A 19,940-nucleotide genomic window follows, 5' to 3' on the forward strand; every position below is an offset into this window, starting at 1 on the left:
AAGATACATTAAATCAATAAATAAAACATTACACACACTGCATTTGATTACATGTATTTGACGCACACACGCATGCATACTATTTATTGTCACTTTTGTTCTTGACGTCTATTGTCAAATTGAGATTAAAATTAAATATTGTTTGTCTTTGTTAATATTTTTTATAGTGTAGTATTGGCGAAATTTGTGATTATCTAATATATAAAATTCTCGTGTCACAGTTTTCGTTGCCATACTCCTCCGAAACGGCTTGACCGATTTTGATGAAATTTTTTGTGCTTATCCGGTATCTATGAGAATCGACCAACATCTATTTTTCATCCCCCTAAATATTAGGGGTAGTCCACCCCGAAATTTAATTTTTTATTTTTTAGACAAAAATTTTTGTTTTTATTTTTTTATGATACAGCATACAAAAATACATACAACCCTAATTTTTCACCCCTCTACGACTAACCCTTATTTTTTATTTGCTAATTAAAAACTTAAAATTTTTTGCGAGAATTTTGTTTTTATTTTGTCACTAGCGACCCGCCCTCGCTTCGCTTCGGAAACATTAAAACACACATGAAACCAAAAATAAAAAAATAGAAAATAAAATAAAAAAGTAGCCTATGTTCATCAGGGACAATGTCGGCTTCTAATGGAAAAAGAATTTTTCAAATCGGTGTAGTAGTTTCGGAGCCTATTCGAAACAAACAAACAAACAAATCTTTCCTCTTTATAATATTTTAGTATAGTAATAGATGATGTAGAATAAAAAAATTCATATTACTCTGAAATTTTCACCCCTCTACGATCAACCCCTATTTTTTATTTGTTAATTATAAACTTTAATTTTTTTGGGAAGTTTTTCATTTTTATTTTGTCATGAATTAAAATAAAAAATCTGATGTTACTCTCAATTTTCACTCTTATACGATCAACCCCTATTTTTCCATCCCGATTAATATTTGCAATAAGGTTGCAAGATGGCAATCAAATATTATAATTGTAGTACGATAAATTCTTATACAGAGTTTATAATTTCAAATTCCTTTAAATATATATTTTTTTAAATTGAATTTGATCTCCCGCCCTCGCCGATCGACTACCGATCAATTATCAATCGATCAGCTATCCTCGCCAGGTGTCACCACTCATCCAGCAAACATCACGTAGTAGGGATGAGGACGAAGCCGGTCTCCTGTCTTACTTACTCACTATACATCATAGATTATACACTTAATATATTTGAGAGCTATACAATACTATACATTTTTCAGCCATGTTTTTTTGGTTTTATTTGTGTATCAATAGTATGTTCAGTAGGTCTGAGAATCGGCTACTATCTATTTTTTATACCCCTAAGTGAAAAGGGTTGTCCACCCCAAACATTAATTTTTTATTTAAATTTTTTGGATATATATTTTTTGTTTATAATGAGGTAATAAGTGGTTAAATGAGGGTTTTTTTTCTACAGTAGAATTTCCCTAGAAATCTTATTTAAGGCAACACAACGTTTGCCGGGTCAGCTAGTAGAAGTATAAAATACAATCATAATATTGTACAAACTTACAATTCCAATTAACTATAGTCGAATTTCGACTACTGCGGGACCTCTAGTAAATTTAAACACATATAAGTATGTCAATCACAGATTTGTTTCAAGTTATTTATTTATTTATACCTACTTGGATTGTCGTGAGCACAAACGTCGAATTAGCAATGAATTTCGTTACTTTTTTTTTAGCAACTCGGCACAGATATACTCGGATTCAAAACACTGCTAGACTACCAAATAAATCAGTACGTGGACCCCAACGGCGAAAGGATCTTCGGAAAAGCACCTGACGATATGAGGGCTATTGTGTGCTGGAAACCCTTGGACTAATTGACCTGCAGCCGGGCGGTAGCACGATACGAAAAAATCCTGAAGGCTTTCTTGTTGATTTAAAACGTTCAACAAAATATCTGTGGTAATTCGAATTGTGAATGTCTTTGAAGGTTTGAGTACCGGTGTTCAGTTCAAATATCAATCGAATTGTAACGAGTGGAAAAACAAAACGTGGCAATATCACTGAATAAATTATTTTAATGTTAAACTTGGATACAATTTAATTTGATACTTGATTGAGCACAGCATTAAATAGCGTTGCAAAGAATTTCTTTTTTGGAAATACTTTGTTTATTTCTAGAGTCGGAAATCTGTAATTTTAAAACTTATCATTAATATATAATTTGTTTTTTGTAATTTAAAATAGAAAGTTTTATCAGATTTACATTCAAATCCTTTGATTGCCAAAAAGGCAAGTTTTCTCTATGGTTCTCTGAACCAAAAGCAATGGAATCTCACCATAGAATATTGTAGAAAATATGTTATTTTACGTATTATTAGTACATTCCAAAATGTAGGTAGGTATTAGGTACCTACGTAGGTACATATATATGTATTTTATGAATTAATCTATGTTTAAGATAAAATATTTGGCTTTATGGTGTGATATCTTCGCCTTTTCTGTATTGGAAAATATGTAGAAGACCATTAGAAATGTCATTATACAAAACGTTATTTTTCGACTATATTATTATCTAATATATAAAATTCTCGTGTCACAGTTTTCGTTGCCATACTCCTTCGAAACGGCTTGACCGATTTTGATGAAATTTTTTGTGCTTATCCGGTATCTATGAGAATCGGCCAACATCTATTTTTCATCCCCCTAAATGTTAGGGGTAGTCCACCCCAAAAATTTTTTATTTATTTTTTAGACAAAATTTTTAATTTCTATTTTTTTATAATACAACATACAAAAATACATACAATCCTCAATTTTCACCCCTCTACGATTAACCCCTATTTTTTATTGGTTAATTAAACTTTAATTTTTTTGGCAAGATTTTCATTTTTATTTTGTCATGAATTAAAATAAAAAATCTGATGTTACTCTCAAATTTTAATCAATCTATGATCAACCCCTATTTTTTATTTGTTAATTATAAACTTTAATTTTTCCGGCAAGTTTTTTATTTTGTTTTGTCATGACTTAAAATAAAAAAAATCATATTACTCTCAATTTTCACTCTTATACGATCAACCCCTATTTTTCCATCCCGATTAATATTTTTTTTATTCTATGCACAGATCCGCAATAAGGTTGCAAGATGGCAATCAAATATTATAATTGTAGTACGATAAATTCTTATTCAGAGTTTATAATATCAAGTTCCTTTAATTATGATTTTTTTAAAATTGAATTTGATCTCCCGCCCTCGGCGGTCGTCTACTGATCAACTATCAATCGATCAGCTATCCCCGCCAGGTGTCACCACTCATCCAGCAAACATCACGTAGTAGGGATGAGGACGAAGCCGGTCTCCTGTCTTACGTACTCACTATACATCATAGATTATACACTTAATATATTTGAGAGCTATACAATACTATACATTTTTCAGCCATGTTTTTTTGGTTTTATTTGTGTATCAATAGTATGTTCAGTAGGTCTGAGAATCGGCTACTATCTGTTTTTCATACCCCTAAGTGAATTTTTTTGCATATTTTTTTTTGTTTATAATTAGGTATTATGTGGTTAAAGGAGGTTTTTTTCTACAGTAGAATTTCCCTAGAAACTTATTTAAGGCAACACAACGTTTGCCGGGTCAGCTAGTGTAAAATAAGTTTGCGTAAATTAAATGTTTAATGCAGTTTTAAAGTAAGGAAATTTGATTTACGTAAAGTTTGTAATTCTTGTTCAATAATTTTTTGCAACTCAGTGATTACGTAACTAAAAGTAATCGAAAATGTTTAATGATTTAGACTGATCTTTCAATTAACAGATGATAAATAAAACAGACATTCAGAATTGAGAGCCTATATATTAAATTATAATTTACAAAACCAAAATTTTGTCTGTTGCAAAAAAAATAACAAGTCAGTACACTACTTTTTAATTTAGTTTGGTTATAATTAACATGATGGCTAACATCGGATAATTTCGAAAAATCATTTCTAAAGAAAGTGGTCCAGTCTGACATTGAATTTTGTTTTTGTTTATTTCCACGTCAATAAAGTATTACGTTGTTAGTATTAAGCCTCGCGACAGTTGGTAAGTTTGATATAGAATAGGGATAATTAGGAATATTCTGACAGCTATATCCATAGATTATACACTTAATATATTTGAGAGCTATATCGGACGACCACGAATTGTTGTACCTATTGTGATGTTGTTTTTGCTTTGGACACGGTAAAAATACAGACCGGGAAGCGAAGCAGTGTGAAACTGTGATTAATGATCTTATTGTAATTAGTTACTAAATATATTTAAAGTATAGACTGTCGAAACTATTTTGTCTCTCTAAATAAAATTATTTGTATCTCACTCGCTTATAGTTTTTGAAGGCAAATCAGGCGACATTGACTGTAATGTTTTTGAAACTAGGAGTTTTTATAAATCGTACTCGACCTGTCTCATCTAGGAATTAGATGGCATTAGTGATTTTGATAGATTTGCGACTTGTTTAGCTAGTGCTGTATTAAGGCATTGGTTAAAAAATCTTTTTGTCACAATTTTATTTAATTGTACATTGTATCTAGATAGAGAGCGATATGCCAGAGTATGCTTACTAAAAATACGTTATAATACTTGTAAGTTTCAAATGAAACATTCGCCTATATAGTTATGTGATTGAATCGTAAATGTAATGCGAATAAATGTTATGAAAATTACAATTTTGAGTTTTATTTCTGAGCTGAAGGAAAATTTAAACAACAGTTTTATTTTTCAAACTAGCGACCCGTCCTCGCTTCGCTTCGGAAACATTATTGATAGCTGAGTTCCGCGATGTTACCCGCGGCTATTGTCGTATGTACCGCAGGTGACGCCGCGGGGCGAATCTAGTCTAAAAACAGTAGCCCAAGTTACTCCTTATATTCCGAAGATCTTCCTTTCGTTGTAAGCCTACAGTATTGTGTGCCGGATGTCACTAATTCGTGTCCTTATATACCACATTATGTTTCGGCAGTGGCAGTGTGTCGTCTTATAATGCTGCTGACGGTTTTGGCATTTTGGCCGCCTGGCTGACGTGAACTTTGGGAGTGCTATCGCTGGCCTACGATGTTAGCCAGAAGTCCTTTCCATAAAATCTTTACGATTCCATTAATGTGAATTTATCATAGCAGTTACGGTTAATTGAGGTCTGTGTTTTTGTTACTTAAAAATAAAATACACGTTATTAATATTATTGTTTAATACAATTTAATTTTCAACAACAATTTACAGAAACACTGTCTAGATACGACTAGGCAAGCAATTAATTATTTTAAGCGTATATCTATCTAGGTAGGTACTTCTTAAATCTACAGTAATATATTTATAAGTCGTTGCTAGGACGAATATTTGAATTATTTAAATGTTAAGTTAATGTTTTATTCATTGGACTCACACTTATAACCCAACAAACGCTAAATACTATTCCTAGCTAACTTTTAGTGACATTTAAAAACAGTACTTGTTGTGCAAAATGTTATGTTTTCGCTTCATAGGATTCTAGATAATAAAGATTGGTTTATTTTCTGAACAGGTAGTATAATAACGTTTTTGTGCTTAAATATTTTGCATTAGTTAAATTAAAAGTAATAATTTACATAAGAAAAGTATCAAGGTTTTTTTCTTTTCTATTTGTGGACAAACTTTACGAATTTCGTCGTCGAAAGACATAACTACACCAAATTTTATATATATATATATAGGGATACACATATTCATATGTATATCGACGCTTAAAAGGCAAACGTGACTAAGCGAAAATAACTGCTTTGTACATAAATGATAGGCAATAACCATATTCTATGGGCAAAAAAAAATATATTTCTAGGTCTACTAAAATCATTTCAATCCTACAGCTAGATTCGTTAAAATAGAATCTGTTTCAGGTATTTCAATTTTAAATTAGTCTACTGTAAAGTTCACGCATTGTCGCTTAGTCACGTTTGCCTTTCAAGCGTCGATATATATGCGATCTTTTTTACAGGATTAATAAGGAATAATAAGGAAGGAAACCACTTAAAAATGTTAGTCAGGAAAATAAAACCAAGGAAATAAAACACGAAACGGCGCAAAAGCGTTTTTTTTTTTTCGATATGCAAATCCGTCTTCTTCCACCACCTTAACAGAACCAAGTCTTGACTGGCGGACGGCCTTCCGCCGTCACCTCCTGTCACATAGGACCCACCGGCCCGAACTTGCCCAGGTCCGGAACGTCAATACCGTCCGTATCCGGTTTCATCGACAAATAACCGGTCGTGTCCGACAAGAAACCGGTTCCGTTAGCATCGATCGGGGCGTAGTCGTCAGCTCCGTCAGCGATATCGACAATCGGATCTTTTATTTCGTAATTAATTATGTTCGCTTCGTTTAGTAGCTTCAACGATTCTTCCAGGACCGTTCTGGAGGGGTCGTGGAGGAGTTCCGGGGTGTGTCCTCGCGTGGATGCTGTGGACTTGCGGTGGTGCAGGGCGCCGGCGTAGGGCGGGGGTTGGGGTCGGTTGTAGTTGCTCGCTAGATTCGGTGTCGATTTCGGACTGTAAGACCGAGCGATGCTGTTGTTCGGACTTCATGAAACAGGTGTTAGGAACATTATCTATACATATAAATAAAATTGGAGTGTCTGTTTGTAATATTGAAATAACCGCTTTTTACTAGATGCATGTTAATATATATACGGTACATAGACAAAAATATTTTTTTTCCAATTTTTGTCTGTCTGTTTGTTCCGGCTTATCTCTGGAACGGCTGGACCGATTTTGACGAGACTCACTTTCGGTTAGGCTACTTTTTTTAGACTAGCTTCGCCCCGCGGCGTCATCCGCGATACGACAATAACCGCGGGTAACATCGCGGGACTCAGCTATCAATAATAAAATTTAATGTTTCCGAAGCGAAGCGAGGGCGAGTCGCTGGTATAATATATAGTCTGACTGCTTTAATAATAATATTTACATAAATGATGGGCATGAGGATTGGCTCTAAATAAATACATTTCGATAATACTTCGATAGACTTTGTTATTAATTTTACATCTGTTTAAAATACTGCAATTTATATAAAGTGATCTTAACAGTTTCATGACTATAGTGTAGAAATGGAATCAACAACTTGTTTAATATAATATTTTAGCTCGGTTATTTAAATAACGTTAGTAAACTCCTACTAATATTTATAAGATTAATATTTAAATATTAATATTTTTACTGGTGGTGGGACTCTTGTGAGTCCGCATGGGTAGGTACCACCGCCCCGCCTATTTCTGCCGTGAAGTAGTAATGCGTTTCGGTTTGAAGGTTGGGGCAGCCGTTGTAACTATACTTGAGACCTTAGAAGTTATATCTCAATGTGGGTGGCGCATTTATGCCGTAGATGTCTATGGGCTCCAGTAACCACTTCACACTAGGTGGGCTGTGAGCTCGTCCACCCATCTAAGCAATAAATAAAAAAGGGTTATACCTGGCGCCCAGACTCTTGGAGCTATTGTTGTCGGCAAGCTGAGGCTGCTCAGAGCTGTCAGTCCCGCGCCGACCTAACTCTGCTCTCGCTGATTTCTGACTTCTGGAAGATCCAATAGACTATTTTGTTTAAGTTTAAGTAGGTATATTTCTGCGCTCACCTACAAAAATACAATATGTAGCATGTTATGTTGAATACAGGGTGTTGGATATTTGAAATTGTTATATGTTATTATGTGTGGGTAGATTGACCATCATTATTGATCATTGTTTTTTTACAAATCATTTTGTACAAATCAAATGATCATTTTGTACAAAATTTTACACTCCCATATAGATTCCATGGAACTGCTGTCGAATATTTCTATTAACGCCCACTTCAGAGCCCGGAATTCGCATTTGGTAAACCTCTTTGCATTACGGACATATAAAAATAATATATCATACTATAACCCTATGATAAGAATGGTCAGGCAGTATAATGATTTGGCTAAATGTCACGGTGATCTTGATATCTTTGAACCTAGACTCAGGGGATTCGTCAGATGTGTGAAGGATATCCTATTTAACAATGGCTAGTTATCAATATTTGTAATTTTGTTTTATCACTCAATATTGTTTTCAATAGCCAAAGCTATGTACATTCAAATGGATTTGCTGAGTGCACATACTATTTAGATTGCAATCCAGATTAGATCTAGGTACTACTTGTACGATTTAGCTAATATGTACTGTAATTATTGTAATTTGTTTTGTGCATCAATAAATTAAAAAAAAATCGGTCTCATCCAAAAATTATTTATTTTTGATTGGTTTTTTAATTTTTCTTTAGTACCATGTAAGTTTCAAGCCAGGTGTGACCGTGTGTGATTTATCTTAGATGATTTTGTGCAAAATATCATCAACATACGTTAATAAAATAAAAATTCCGTTATTTAATACCTCAGCAACATTTTGTTAATGTGTTTAGTTGCGCTTTAAATGTAACTAGAGGTCCCGCATTAGTTGAAATTCGACTATAATAATTGGAATTGTAAGTTTGTACACTATTATGATTGAATTGTATATTTCTATAATCACTAATTTCGCCAAGACTATACTTTATAAAAAACAAACAAACAAAAGCAAACAATATTTAATATATTCTCAATTTGACAACAGACTTCAAGAACAAAAGTTTGACAATAAATAGTATGCATGCGTGTGTGCGTCAAATACATGGTATGTAGTGTGTGTAATGTTTTCTTTATTAATTTAATGTATCTTTTATTCATTATTTAAAAAAAATATTAGCATTGTGCACTTCTTCTCTATATTCTCTATAAGTGTGGAAAATTTCATACTCCTCCGTCCACGCAATTTTCGTAAAAAGGGATACAAAGTTTTTGCTTCACGTAATAATATATAGATTAGGGAGGATTTATGCGCGGGGTTTTTCACAAATATGAGCGGTCGAGATTGATGTGTACATTTATTTATAATGCTAGTGGTTTATCCTTTCAAATAGTAGAACTGTAAGCGACAGCTTAAGATGTAATTACAGGACAATGACCACAACATACGCAGCTACAGATTTTGCAGCAAGATGAATTTATACAGCGGGTGTCTTACAAAAGAAAAAGCTCGTTTGGCTCACAATAAGCCCTACCACCACCGCTAAAGAACTTGAGGCTTATGAATCGGACGGGAAAGGTGGGGCAGAACTGGCTTAGACAGTTGGGGACGAAATAGAAGCGATATTACCCGATTGTCGGCGATTGCTATTCTCTCAACTAGATATAACTATGAAATGCTCTAAGTATGCTAGTATTGTGCATAGAAACTCATGTGTTAGGATAGGCCATTTTGTTAATTGGGTATATCTTTGTTAATATATAGTGTACAACAACAACTTTGTGGTGTTATTAATAAAAAATCGCATAATCCAAATAAGGTTAGTTTGGGGTTAGATTACATTAAAGCGTTTGTCCAAATTATCGAACCTCCTTTGTTTGTATTCAATGCAAATGTGAAATATGTTTTCGAAGAAGCTCTCGGATTCTGGATCGTTCCTGGAATGCATTTTTTTTTTGACTACTACCTTCATGGGAGATTTTATAAGAAGGGTTTACACTGAACCTTAGTACTGAAATAAGTTAACACGTTCGCGTGAGCAACGTCTTACGTCGTTTTTTTAAATTATGAAATGGCGCTACGTCATATGACGGCCTCTAGATTATCATATTTATTTTGTCGGAACTTCTTTGGACGTCTATTTTCAGGGCAAATTCCTATGGCACATCTACTTAGCGCCGCAACACATTCGATTTTCATAACCTACACCGTCGCGTTCCCTAAAAAAATCATCATAAGATATACATTTGCGTTTTTAGAAGTTGCTAAACTTTGTATATGGTCGCGATCCTCAGTAGTGAAGGAACGATATAGAAGAAGAAGAAGAAACTTTGTATGGGAAAAAGGTGTGCCACAATAGCAATATTCAGAAATGAGGTTGCTCACGCAAACGTGTTAACCTCAATATATATATAATTTTCGCTCTAGTCAGGCAGACCACGGGCTCACGGCCTTCAGTATTAAACAATCATATTATTATGATCATTAACATCTTGATGATTTAAGTAGAAATCTAAATGAAGACGTAGAAACGAAATCGCCGACGGTAAGTAGCACTGGCCAGAGCTATGTACCACATGGACGATTACCTCGTGCCGTCGTATCATTACTTCTTACATTGCTCTAATAGTATTATTACCGTCAATCAACCGTGGAGACATGCACCAATGCATATTTAAATTACAGAAAATTTAAGTAGACTATTATTTTAAAGCAGCATTATAATCTGTAACACTAAAGTCTCTTCTATTTTTTGATTATTTAGATATTTTTCTTCCTCTGGCAAAAATTCGCTGGAAGCCTAAGAGATTATTCCAGTTACGCCCTTCGCCCACTTGTTCAACCTGAGAGAATTTGCTAATACTAGTCCTAGCAAGAGCAGCGTTTCGCAGAATCTACTACCGGGATCGCGACCCACTGAAGAGATCCGTCTGGACACAGCTAGCCTACTGCCTACCACAAGTATGAGTGTACTTACACAGCAGCGTAATGGAAACAGACCAGCGCGGTCAGGGCGGCGACCGACACGGCCAGCAGAGCCAGGGGCGCGGCCAGGACGGCGGATAGTTGCCGCGCGTAGCCCCGCGTCGGCAGCGAGTGCCGCGCCGGCGCCGACCAGGGGGCGGGGGCGGGGGAGGCGCGCCCGGGCCGCCCCCCCGCCGGGGTGTCGCTCATGTACTCCAGCTGGACGGTCGAGCGGGGCTTGTAGTACGTCTTCAACTGAGAGCGGGGGAAGAGTAGGTAAAAATAATATATGAGTCGACTATTATCAAAGCCGGCAATGTGACTTTTAGACAATTATTGGTAAATCAGAAAAACGAATTATTGACTTTGTATTCCATTGGCAGTCACAAAACTCTTCGGAACGACATCTTAGATAAATAAGAGGTTAACTATTAACCTTTATTTAATGCAGGTTTTGAACCGTATTCTTTGAAGGAGACGATTATATTCAAATAAATCTGTATTGACATATCAATAAAAATTTTTCGTCCAAATGCACAGATTGCCACCTTTGATAATAGACGACTCATATGGCCGGTGTTAATTATGCTTGTCGGAGAAGACACAATTATTAACACCATCATCAGACATCGTAGGAGCGAATAGGGTGGTCGAGCTAAGAGCAATATTGAATACACCAACACGTTTGTCTTAGAACAAAAGATCTTCTCTTACGATAGCAAACGAAGACGAATGACAGTTCTTAGGACTGCGGCACCGCTCTTGAAGAAGGCTTATAGGTTGGTAAGTGTGATGGCGTTTACGCGCCTCCATCGGCTATGGTCTGTTACAGCACGCAGTTAGCCGAGTTCCGACGATACCGTAATCGTGCTGCCATCTCTCGGGAATCGTGCTGCGTTTCGTTTAGCTACCAAATTAATGATCGTCTCCGACATACTCATTTATTCACATTTCATGATTCGTTTATTTAGTTTCAACGAACTCTATATATTTTTTTTATAATTACTCAATACAAACACAATAAACATATAGTTAGAGCACTCAGTTGCAACCGGGCGACCATAAGACTCTTCCCTTTTTTGTCTATGGAAATACGGAGTTTTTTTAACCGAATTTGACGGTAGTTAGCACAATATTCAAATGTTGAAAGACAATACTGGCGATTTTTTTCCTACCTATTCTAGTAACCACGAGGGGCTATACTAGATTCGCCGCGTTAGTAGGTGAGCTCACGGGGCTCTAACTTGACGAATTGGCTAATACTAGCCCTAGCAAGAGCAGTGCTTCACAGAATCTACCATCGGATCGGAAACGCGCCCTACTTACAAGATCTGGCGAGTAGCTAAGTGGGCTGTGTCTAAAAGTTGAAGCCACGAAGTAGCTGTAATTATATCAACGAATCATTTAAATAAAAGACGCACCAGCTCAAACCTGCACCAGTCAAGGGTGAGGCCGGCGTCCCTGAAGAGTCTTTCGACTGTGGTCCTCTTGTAGTCGCGAGGGCAGCTCGGCAGCTTCGACAGGGGGCGCACCTCCTCACGGAGACGTTTCAGTTCGGACGAGAACGGGTGCGAACTGCCCAGCCGGACCACCAGCCTGGGACCGCACCAAGCAAACTGCTTATGATGATACGCGCTTTGTTTTGATGGCCCTAGGCTTGGACTCTCTCGTGCGTTTGATCAGGCACACCAAGGTCTCTGAATTAGTGGCCTAAATTATAAGACAAGCGATGTGCTCAAATCTCGGAAGAAGATTACTATTGCTTTAATGACACTCATGCTGGGCACATGGCCACGAGCGATTTCCGTGATGAGGGAATAACATTATGTAATAGAAATCAAACCTAGAAAAAATTAAATGTGCGTAATTACTGATGATATGCAGTCTTTTGAACCTGTGTAGGTTTATTCCACCACCCTGCCCATCACTGCGGCGAATCAGTAAAGCATTCCGGTTTGAATAGACAGAGACAAACGAGACATCTATAACATATTTGTACACCGGTAAGAGTAACGGCATTTATCGCCGAATAGCCGAACGAATGTCGAAGGATCTAGTAACATTTAGAACGCTTGAGAAGTACAACGCCATCTATTGTCAGATGGCGGAAACACATCGAAGGTACTCGACTTGTCAGGAATGTTCTCGATAATTCTCGTTTTTTTTTACCCAGTCACCCGAGGTCGGCGCAACATGTTTTCTCCTCCATACTCCTCTATCGTATACCATTTCTTTGCTCACTCCCCTCTTACACATATCGTCTTTCACGCAATCCATCCATTATTTCTTAAGTCTACCTCTTCCTGTAAAATGTATGACAGCTGTAACATGAATAATAATAATGTATATGAATACTGATTCAGTAAACTTACCCCTCACCGTCGCTGGGTTTCAGCGGCAATCTGGCACCAAGATCTATGGCCGAAGCTAAGAACGTGGCGTACAGATCTTGACTGCTTTCCGTCCAGAGTTTGGTCCTCAGAATATCCTTCAAACGATTCATCCTTGAAACAATGATTTGAGATTCTCAAAATGTCTGATTTAGTATTCTTTGGTTTAATCAACAATCATCATTGAGTCGCCAGCGTCTATGGCCTTTATCGCCTTCTTGGTTCCTATCACCAGGCAGGTTTGAAGCAACATGTGACATTGGTCAATGTTGATGGTATTTTACTGTCTCGCATCGACCCTTCTTGTGATCTGGGATTGGTAATGCCGGTTATGAATTCATAGGAGAATGAGATTAGAAAATATTTAAGGGTGCCACTATTGTTTTTAGCTTAAAAAAATACTAGTATCCGCTCAACGATCGAAATTCGACCATAAAGACTGATAACTCAAGATTTATATTCATCTGATGTTTAACGGTATCTTTATTGTTATTGTTATTTCTTTCTTGAGTTGAGATAATCGTTTCGCCCACAGAAAAACTTAAATGTATTGGCTGTTTTTCTATGAATTCGTGTTTTGCGGATTCCAGGAATATTATATCTTTAGGATACTTCGTGAGAAATTAGTTCCAGCTCTCAATAGTAATAGAATTGTCGCTGTCCCACCACGAGCAGAATGGCTGCTTCACCCCAAAAAGAAGAGGGGGAATAGAAGTAGAGTAGGAACATCAGGTGAGGAATGCAGGATATTACTGCTAAAATGAATGATTGTAGAAGCCATAAGAAAGACATAAAGATGGGCAACTTATGATCACGAATTTGTGAAGGTACCACTTCCTTTATTGACCGACTTCAAATAAAAATGGATTAGGGGGCGTCCAATAGTTACGTGAGGCGTTTTTGAAAAATTTTTGACCCCCTCTCCCCCCTTTGGTGAGATATCGTAAGATTTTTCTCAACTCCCTCCCCCCCCCCTCCTCTCTCATGCGAGATTCTTCAAAACTTCTATTTGGACGGTAAACGTGTTGGATTATAATTGAGAAAAAAAAAACTTGCCCTATTACTGTTATTAAAGTCTAGCAAAGACTAGTATTTGTGAATATTACCGTAATTTAAAATCACAATCATAAAATTAAATAATGAATATCAAACAAATAACATTTTATTCTGGAAATAATTTTTCACGCAATTTTACACCGTTTTCTGCGAGAAATATAATTACGTGATATTTCCCAAGACCCCCCTCCCCCTAAGTGAGATTTGGAAAGATTTAGCTTGATCCCCTCCCCTCCTAGAACACCTCACGTAATTAATGGACGCCCCCTTACTCTATTTGGGCGTATGTCATACGAGACCTACCGGTGTGCGTCTAACAAGTCCTCGACGTTCAAGTTGTCGATCTTCAGCTCGACTTCGTGGCTGGCCATCTTCTCCTTCTTCTCGACCTTCAGTGTCAAAAGTACGCGGCGCGTCTCAAAATCTTGACGATTCAAACCGATTACTTCCAGCTGAAATGTGACAAGTCTAGGTTCACATAAAATGTTGCTACTTTTTTACTTTAAGCTTTAGTCTTTTTTTTTATTGCTTAGATGGTTGGACGAGCTCACAGCCCACCTGATGCTAAGTGGTTACTGAAGCCCATAGACATCTACAACGTAAATGCGCCACCCACCTTGAGATATAAGTTCTAAGGTCTCAGTATAGTTACAACGGCTGCCCCACCCTTCAAACCGAAACGCATTACTGCTTCATGGTAGAAATAGGCAAGGCGTTGGTACCTACCCGCGCGGACTCACAAGAGGTCCTACCACCAGGCCACCAGTAATCCTTCAATCATAAAAAACAATTAAGCAAGCAATTTTTATCCAAAATTTCAGCTTTGTAATAATGTAGAGGCCACCAGTAACACTTATTAAAAAAAAAAACAATTTATTTTTCATTGGCTGATTGCATTTGTAGTTCACGCGAAAATTCGGACTTACCGTTAAAGGTCCTTCGGTGCCTCTGGGTGGGGTACCGAATATGAAGCCAGAGTGATGTCGCCCACTATAGATATAGTGAAGCCACTGTGGTAGCTCAGGCTTACCCAGCAGCGACGCGTGAAACCGGTACTGCTGGTCGAACTCTGAAGTTTTCAATCAGATTTCTTAGAATCTCATTTATACCCGTTTTATTTTTAAATTCCCCTTTCGATGTTAAACGTCTGCGGTATTTTATTTTCTAGTGTTACGGGTTCCTTGCCACGACATAGCTATGTGCATAGTACGAGTTTTTTGAAGTTATACTTCTTTAGGCGCGTTATGAAAAATTGATGAGAGTGAAATTTTACGATGCGCGCGCACCGTGACACAAATTTAACAGAATGAAGTTGCCCACTAAATCGCTCATTACAATACGACCGACGTAACTTGGCGAGTCTGAATATAGCCGCAGGTGAACTTTCGCGCATGTACACTCGTAAAAAAAGTGTTATTAGCATACATTTTTTATTATTTAATTATTTAATATAATTCATACTAAATATTATTAAATTATTAACGTTAAATATTTATTATTAATTATTTAATTTAAAAAAAAAGAAATAAATTTAATAAAAATAAAGTATAACTTCTTACGCGCGTATATAAGTACACGCACCCTTTTTAACTTCTCGATCGCGTAAAAGTTAACTCAAATTTGTAAGGAGTTGGAACAGCTTCCCTTCGTTTGCCGCTAGGGGCGCTGTTCTATCTTCATACAAATTTGAGTTTACTTTTACGCGGTCGTGAAGTTAAAAAGCTCGCACTAAGCACACTGAAGCATGAAGTTGAAATCTCATTGTAAAGCCCTATCGCAACTCTAAAATCCCAACAAACCACATTGGGGTACAAGCAGACTGAAAGCTGGCATGAATAATAACCCACACAGTTTTACAATATACGCTAAAACTATATTACCTACAAAATAACATTAGTAGGACCTCTTGTGAGTCCGCACGGGTAGGTATAATCACCCCGCTTATTTCTGCCGTGAAGCAGTAATGCGTTTCGGTTTGAAGGGTTGGACAGCCGTTGTAACTATACTGAGACCTTAGAACTTATATCTCAAGGTGGGTGGCGCATTTACGTTGTAGATGTCTATGAGCTCCAGTAACCACTTAACACCAGGTGGGCTGTGAGCTCGTCTACCCATCCATGCAATAAAAAAATAATAGAAGAGGGTTTAAAGCTGTGAGATTTTACATACCTAGTTAGTGATGGGCGATTAAGAACAAACAGCCTAAGCCGTCGGAACTAGATATACTTTTTATATTAAATTCTGTATGAAAACTGTAAGAAGTATAAGCAAGTGACTATTTTAAATAATATTTTTTTTATTTTGATGTCCTTCATGTCTTCACTTAAGATTTAATTTACCTTGGTAAGTCCAATTAAATAAATTAGGGCTGATTGGTATAGCGAACATTTCTGTTTCGACGGCCGTATGCACCTGAGCGGAGACCACGCACGCTGTTAGCAAAGCCGAACATAGCAGTGCGTTTGCCATTGTGGTCCTAACGAAAAAAAAAATGCATTTCAAATATGGGACGTAATTAGATTTAATTATTTTCTGATTTAAGACCGCATTGATAATAATTAAATTGGAGAAGATGTGGCTATATTCACAGTTTCAAAGTGTAATTTAAAAGATTAAGTAAGTACATTAGTAAAAACTGCTGATCATCCTTCTTGTCGAACCCGTTGCTTGCGAAGGGCGAAATTAACACACAGACACAGTACACCGAGTTTCTCGTCGGATTTAGTGGGTCGCGTTTCCGATCCACTGTTAGTTTCTGCGAAGCACTGCTCTTGCTAGGATTAGTTTTAGCAACATCGTCAGGTTTGAGCCCCGTGAGCTCACCTACTTGTTAGGGTTACGCTGAAATAGCCTCTCAAGGCCATTAGCTTACGTAGGAAAAAAAGGAAAAGTTGTGCCTCACCCCCGCGTCTTCTTCCTTATTACTGATGAAATATTAGTTTCTCTTTAATGATGCTGCTACATCTGTCCTTAGGATCATGAGAGGATTAAGAATTAGAAATCAGGAATAAGAATATAGTGTCGAGAATTAAGCGAATTCGGTTGGACAATCTGATTGGGCTGCGTCCTCTTGGCAATGAAAGGTATTGGACATTGGTATTGGTATACCATTTTATTTGGGGAACAATTTTACAGCTTCACAATAGATAACATAGTACAATTACGTCGAAAGAGAGTTGGAAATTATTCGATAAATGAACTTAGCTATATTCTTGTCGTTTTTAGGGGGTTCAGGTTTCCAGTACCTTATTGAAGATGAACGGAACTAACGAAGGATGTTATAAAGGAGAGGGGGCTCTGTCCGAGGGTCCCCAACGGGACCGAGCGTCAATGCAGACAGAATTATAATTAAGACAAATGCTTCGCGAATACAACTAATATCGGAGTTGTGAGCCGCTGAGAAAATCCGGCGAAAAGTCAGTGGGTTGAGGTATGGATTAGATTTCACGTCGAACTCTTTTACTAGTTCGACGAGTATCAGCCTGTTAAGCTAAGATAGATTCGGATATAAATAGATGCGAAAGCTGACTACAGCTCAGAGCCAGCCGACGCCACTGCCATCCACGTCACTATAGGCAAATCCTGACAGATTACTTATGGTCTTCTTGGTCCCTATCACCAGGCAGGGTTGAAGTCGTCGTGGCCTAAAGGATAAGACGTCTGGTATATTCGTATGTAGCAATGCACAGGTGTTTGAATCCCGCAGGCGGGTGGGTACCAATTTTTCTAATGAAATACGTACTTAACAAATGTTCACGATTGACTTCCACGGTGAAGGAATAACATCGTGTAATAAAAATCAAACCCGCAAAATTATAATTTGCGTAATCACTGGTGGTAGGACCTCTTGTGAGTCCGCGCGGGTAGGTACCACCACCCTGCCTATTTCTGCCGTGAAGCAGTAATGCGTTTCGGTTTGAAGGGCGGGGCAGCCGTTGTAACTATACTTGAGACCTTAGAACTTATATCTAAAGGTGGGTGGCGCATTTACGTTGTAGATGTCTTTGCGCTCCAGTAACCACTTAACACCAGGTGGGCTGTGAGCACGTTCAGCCATCTATGCAATAAGAAAAAAGATCAATTATCGATGCCGTTAGACCCTACTCGTTCTAAGGTCAACAGTAACGAAGGTATAGGAGAGACTCGTCCAAAAGTGCTCTATGTATTTTTTCAGAGGGTGAACTAAGCCTCCTACACGATTCCCGCGCTTAAAGGGGCTCATGTGGTAAGGGGAGCTTAGTAGCCAAAGGTGTGATTGTTTGACTTTAATTAATTAATTTTATATTTTTATTATTAATTTATTTAATTAATAGTAAAGAAAAAATTACACACGGTAAAGCAATTAATAAAATACAAATTTTAATACAAAAGGTATGTATGACCCAAGGAGGTTTATTGAAACACTTTTGGAATTGCAGGCAAACTGAGACAAATTTGGATTTCTATATTATTGAATTTCAAGAATCCTATTTTAAATAAAAAAGAAAACAATGTTGACATTTTAGTTACGAGTCATAAAAACGGTTTTTTTGGGAGATACCTACAAATGCTATCGGTAAAGGAAACTGAAAGATATTAATTACGGAATTATTGGTATTTATTTATTTATTTTTAATGGATGTAATATGGATGTAATATCTGAAATAAATTAATATAAATAAATTAATAAACCCATAAAACAAAGCACAACGATTGTCTTGTAGTTGTAAAATGTATTTTCTCGTATATTGATTTTCTATCGGATAAAAATAATAATTTATAGGCAGGTGTTTTTGGTCGTAATCTCTAAATCTAAGTAAATTTAACATGCTCGCACCGTTTCTATTTATTATGACATTACATTTGTATGGAACTGCTCGCTAAATTTAATCACAATACACTATAAGCAAGCTAGGTTAGTCCTTAATAATTATTTTCAATGCTGTTATTGCAAACATAGCACAAATAAAAACAAACTAAAATAGAAACCAATAAAATTTATTAAAAAAACGTGCCAAGAACGCTTCGTTCTATTTTGAAAATTATAACAGAGGAAACGCTAAAAGTACAATTATGAGTAATGTTTACGTTTAAACGCTTCTGATAAATACCTTTCGTTCACACCGCGGCCATTTGAAGTAAAACAACGACCTGATTAACGTAAATAGAAAATAAATCGATTGAAGGTTTCAACCTCAGCGATCGTGAGTGGAATGGGAAATGGGAATCCTGGATCGCATGTGCGAGGCGGGAACGCCCGTCAGACAGAGACGTAATGTGATCTTTAGAAAATTATGAGTTTGGCTGTTTTTTGGGTATTTCAAAATAGTTAGGCATTATTGTAGTTCCGCGAGTACATCTTCTTTTTCAACAAAATTGTAGATGGCATGATTTCCAGTATTGATCAAATATGTATCCAATTTATTTTTAACACTTTACACGTGTTCGTAAGCGACCAAGCTTCACTTTTCATAGGGCATTCACGATATGATTCGTTTTAAAATTAGCACTTAAAGTCAGATGGAATGTGAAACTGTGTATAAAAATAAAAGATGTTTTTGTCTCTACAAAAAATTATACTAAAAACAAAACACGAAGCAACTACAAGACTTGTGTCTATTAATCGATTACGTATTTCTTGCCCTTCAAACATCAAACATTCATTTTCCTTTATATTTATTTACTTGCGTATTGAAGTCGTAAATATTTATTTTGAGTTCGGCCCTGAAGTGGGTTATGACGTCAAACTCCAATGGACGTCATAATGTAGTACCCGTCTAAATTAAAGAGAGCATATACGTTCCGTTCTACGTGGAGTATAGATTAAAAACTACAATATTAAGCAAACTCTTAAATTTTAATTACAAACACAATCCTAAATTGTTCGATTGGTGTTAGATTGGCATAACGTGTATTTTTTTTTAACATACTGTTAATTAGCTTTTCGTAAT

General features: G+C 36.7%; 2 protein-coding genes across 8 annotated transcripts in view; one reads left to right on the forward strand and one right to left on the reverse strand.

Moving 5' to 3' along the window:
* Positions 1-4,714, forward strand: part of Ebony (ebony protein) — a 71,519-nt gene extending 66,805 nt beyond the window's left edge. Inside the window, 2 exon segments of one of the 2 annotated variants that reach the window (NM_001145321.1) lie at positions 2,327-2,570; positions 3,651-4,711. In NM_001145321.1, coding sequence (NP_001138793.1) covers positions 2,327-2,342 — 16 coding nt within the window. In that variant the 3' untranslated portion in view covers positions 2,343-2,570; positions 3,651-4,711. 2 annotated transcript variants of the gene reach the window in all.
* Positions 4,715-5,214: 500 nt separating this feature from the next.
* LOC101743074 (alpha-sarcoglycan) lies at positions 5,215-19,260 on the reverse strand. Of its 6 annotated transcripts, none has more exons than XM_062676359.1 (11): positions 19,101-19,260; positions 16,913-16,979; positions 16,350-16,486; positions 14,937-15,079; positions 14,314-14,462; positions 12,937-13,068; positions 11,986-12,160; positions 10,578-10,819; positions 9,469-9,537; positions 7,488-7,589; positions 5,215-6,565 (listed from the first exon to the last, which is right to left on the reverse strand). In XM_062676359.1, the coding sequence occupies exons 3-11, from the start codon at positions 16,477-16,479 to the stop codon at positions 6,202-6,204; spliced, it is 1,506 nt and encodes a 501-aa protein (XP_062532343.1). In that variant the 5' UTR covers positions 16,480-16,486; positions 16,913-16,979; positions 19,101-19,260; the 3' UTR covers positions 5,215-6,201. The 6 variants fall into 6 exon arrangements, with proteins under 6 accessions (XP_062532343.1, XP_012545774.2, XP_037876539.1 ...); XM_012690320.4 differs by having other exon boundaries at positions 5,215-6,595; positions 19,101-19,259; XM_038020611.2 differs by having other exon boundaries at positions 5,215-6,595; positions 16,913-16,974; positions 19,101-19,251.
* Between the last annotated feature and the right edge of the window lie 680 nt (positions 19,261-19,940).

The sequence above is a fragment of the Bombyx mori genome, chromosome 26, assembly GCF_030269925.1.
Source record: "Bombyx mori chromosome 26, ASM3026992v2".
In the NCBI taxonomy this organism is placed as follows: Eukaryota; Metazoa; Arthropoda; class Insecta; order Lepidoptera; family Bombycidae; genus Bombyx; species Bombyx mori.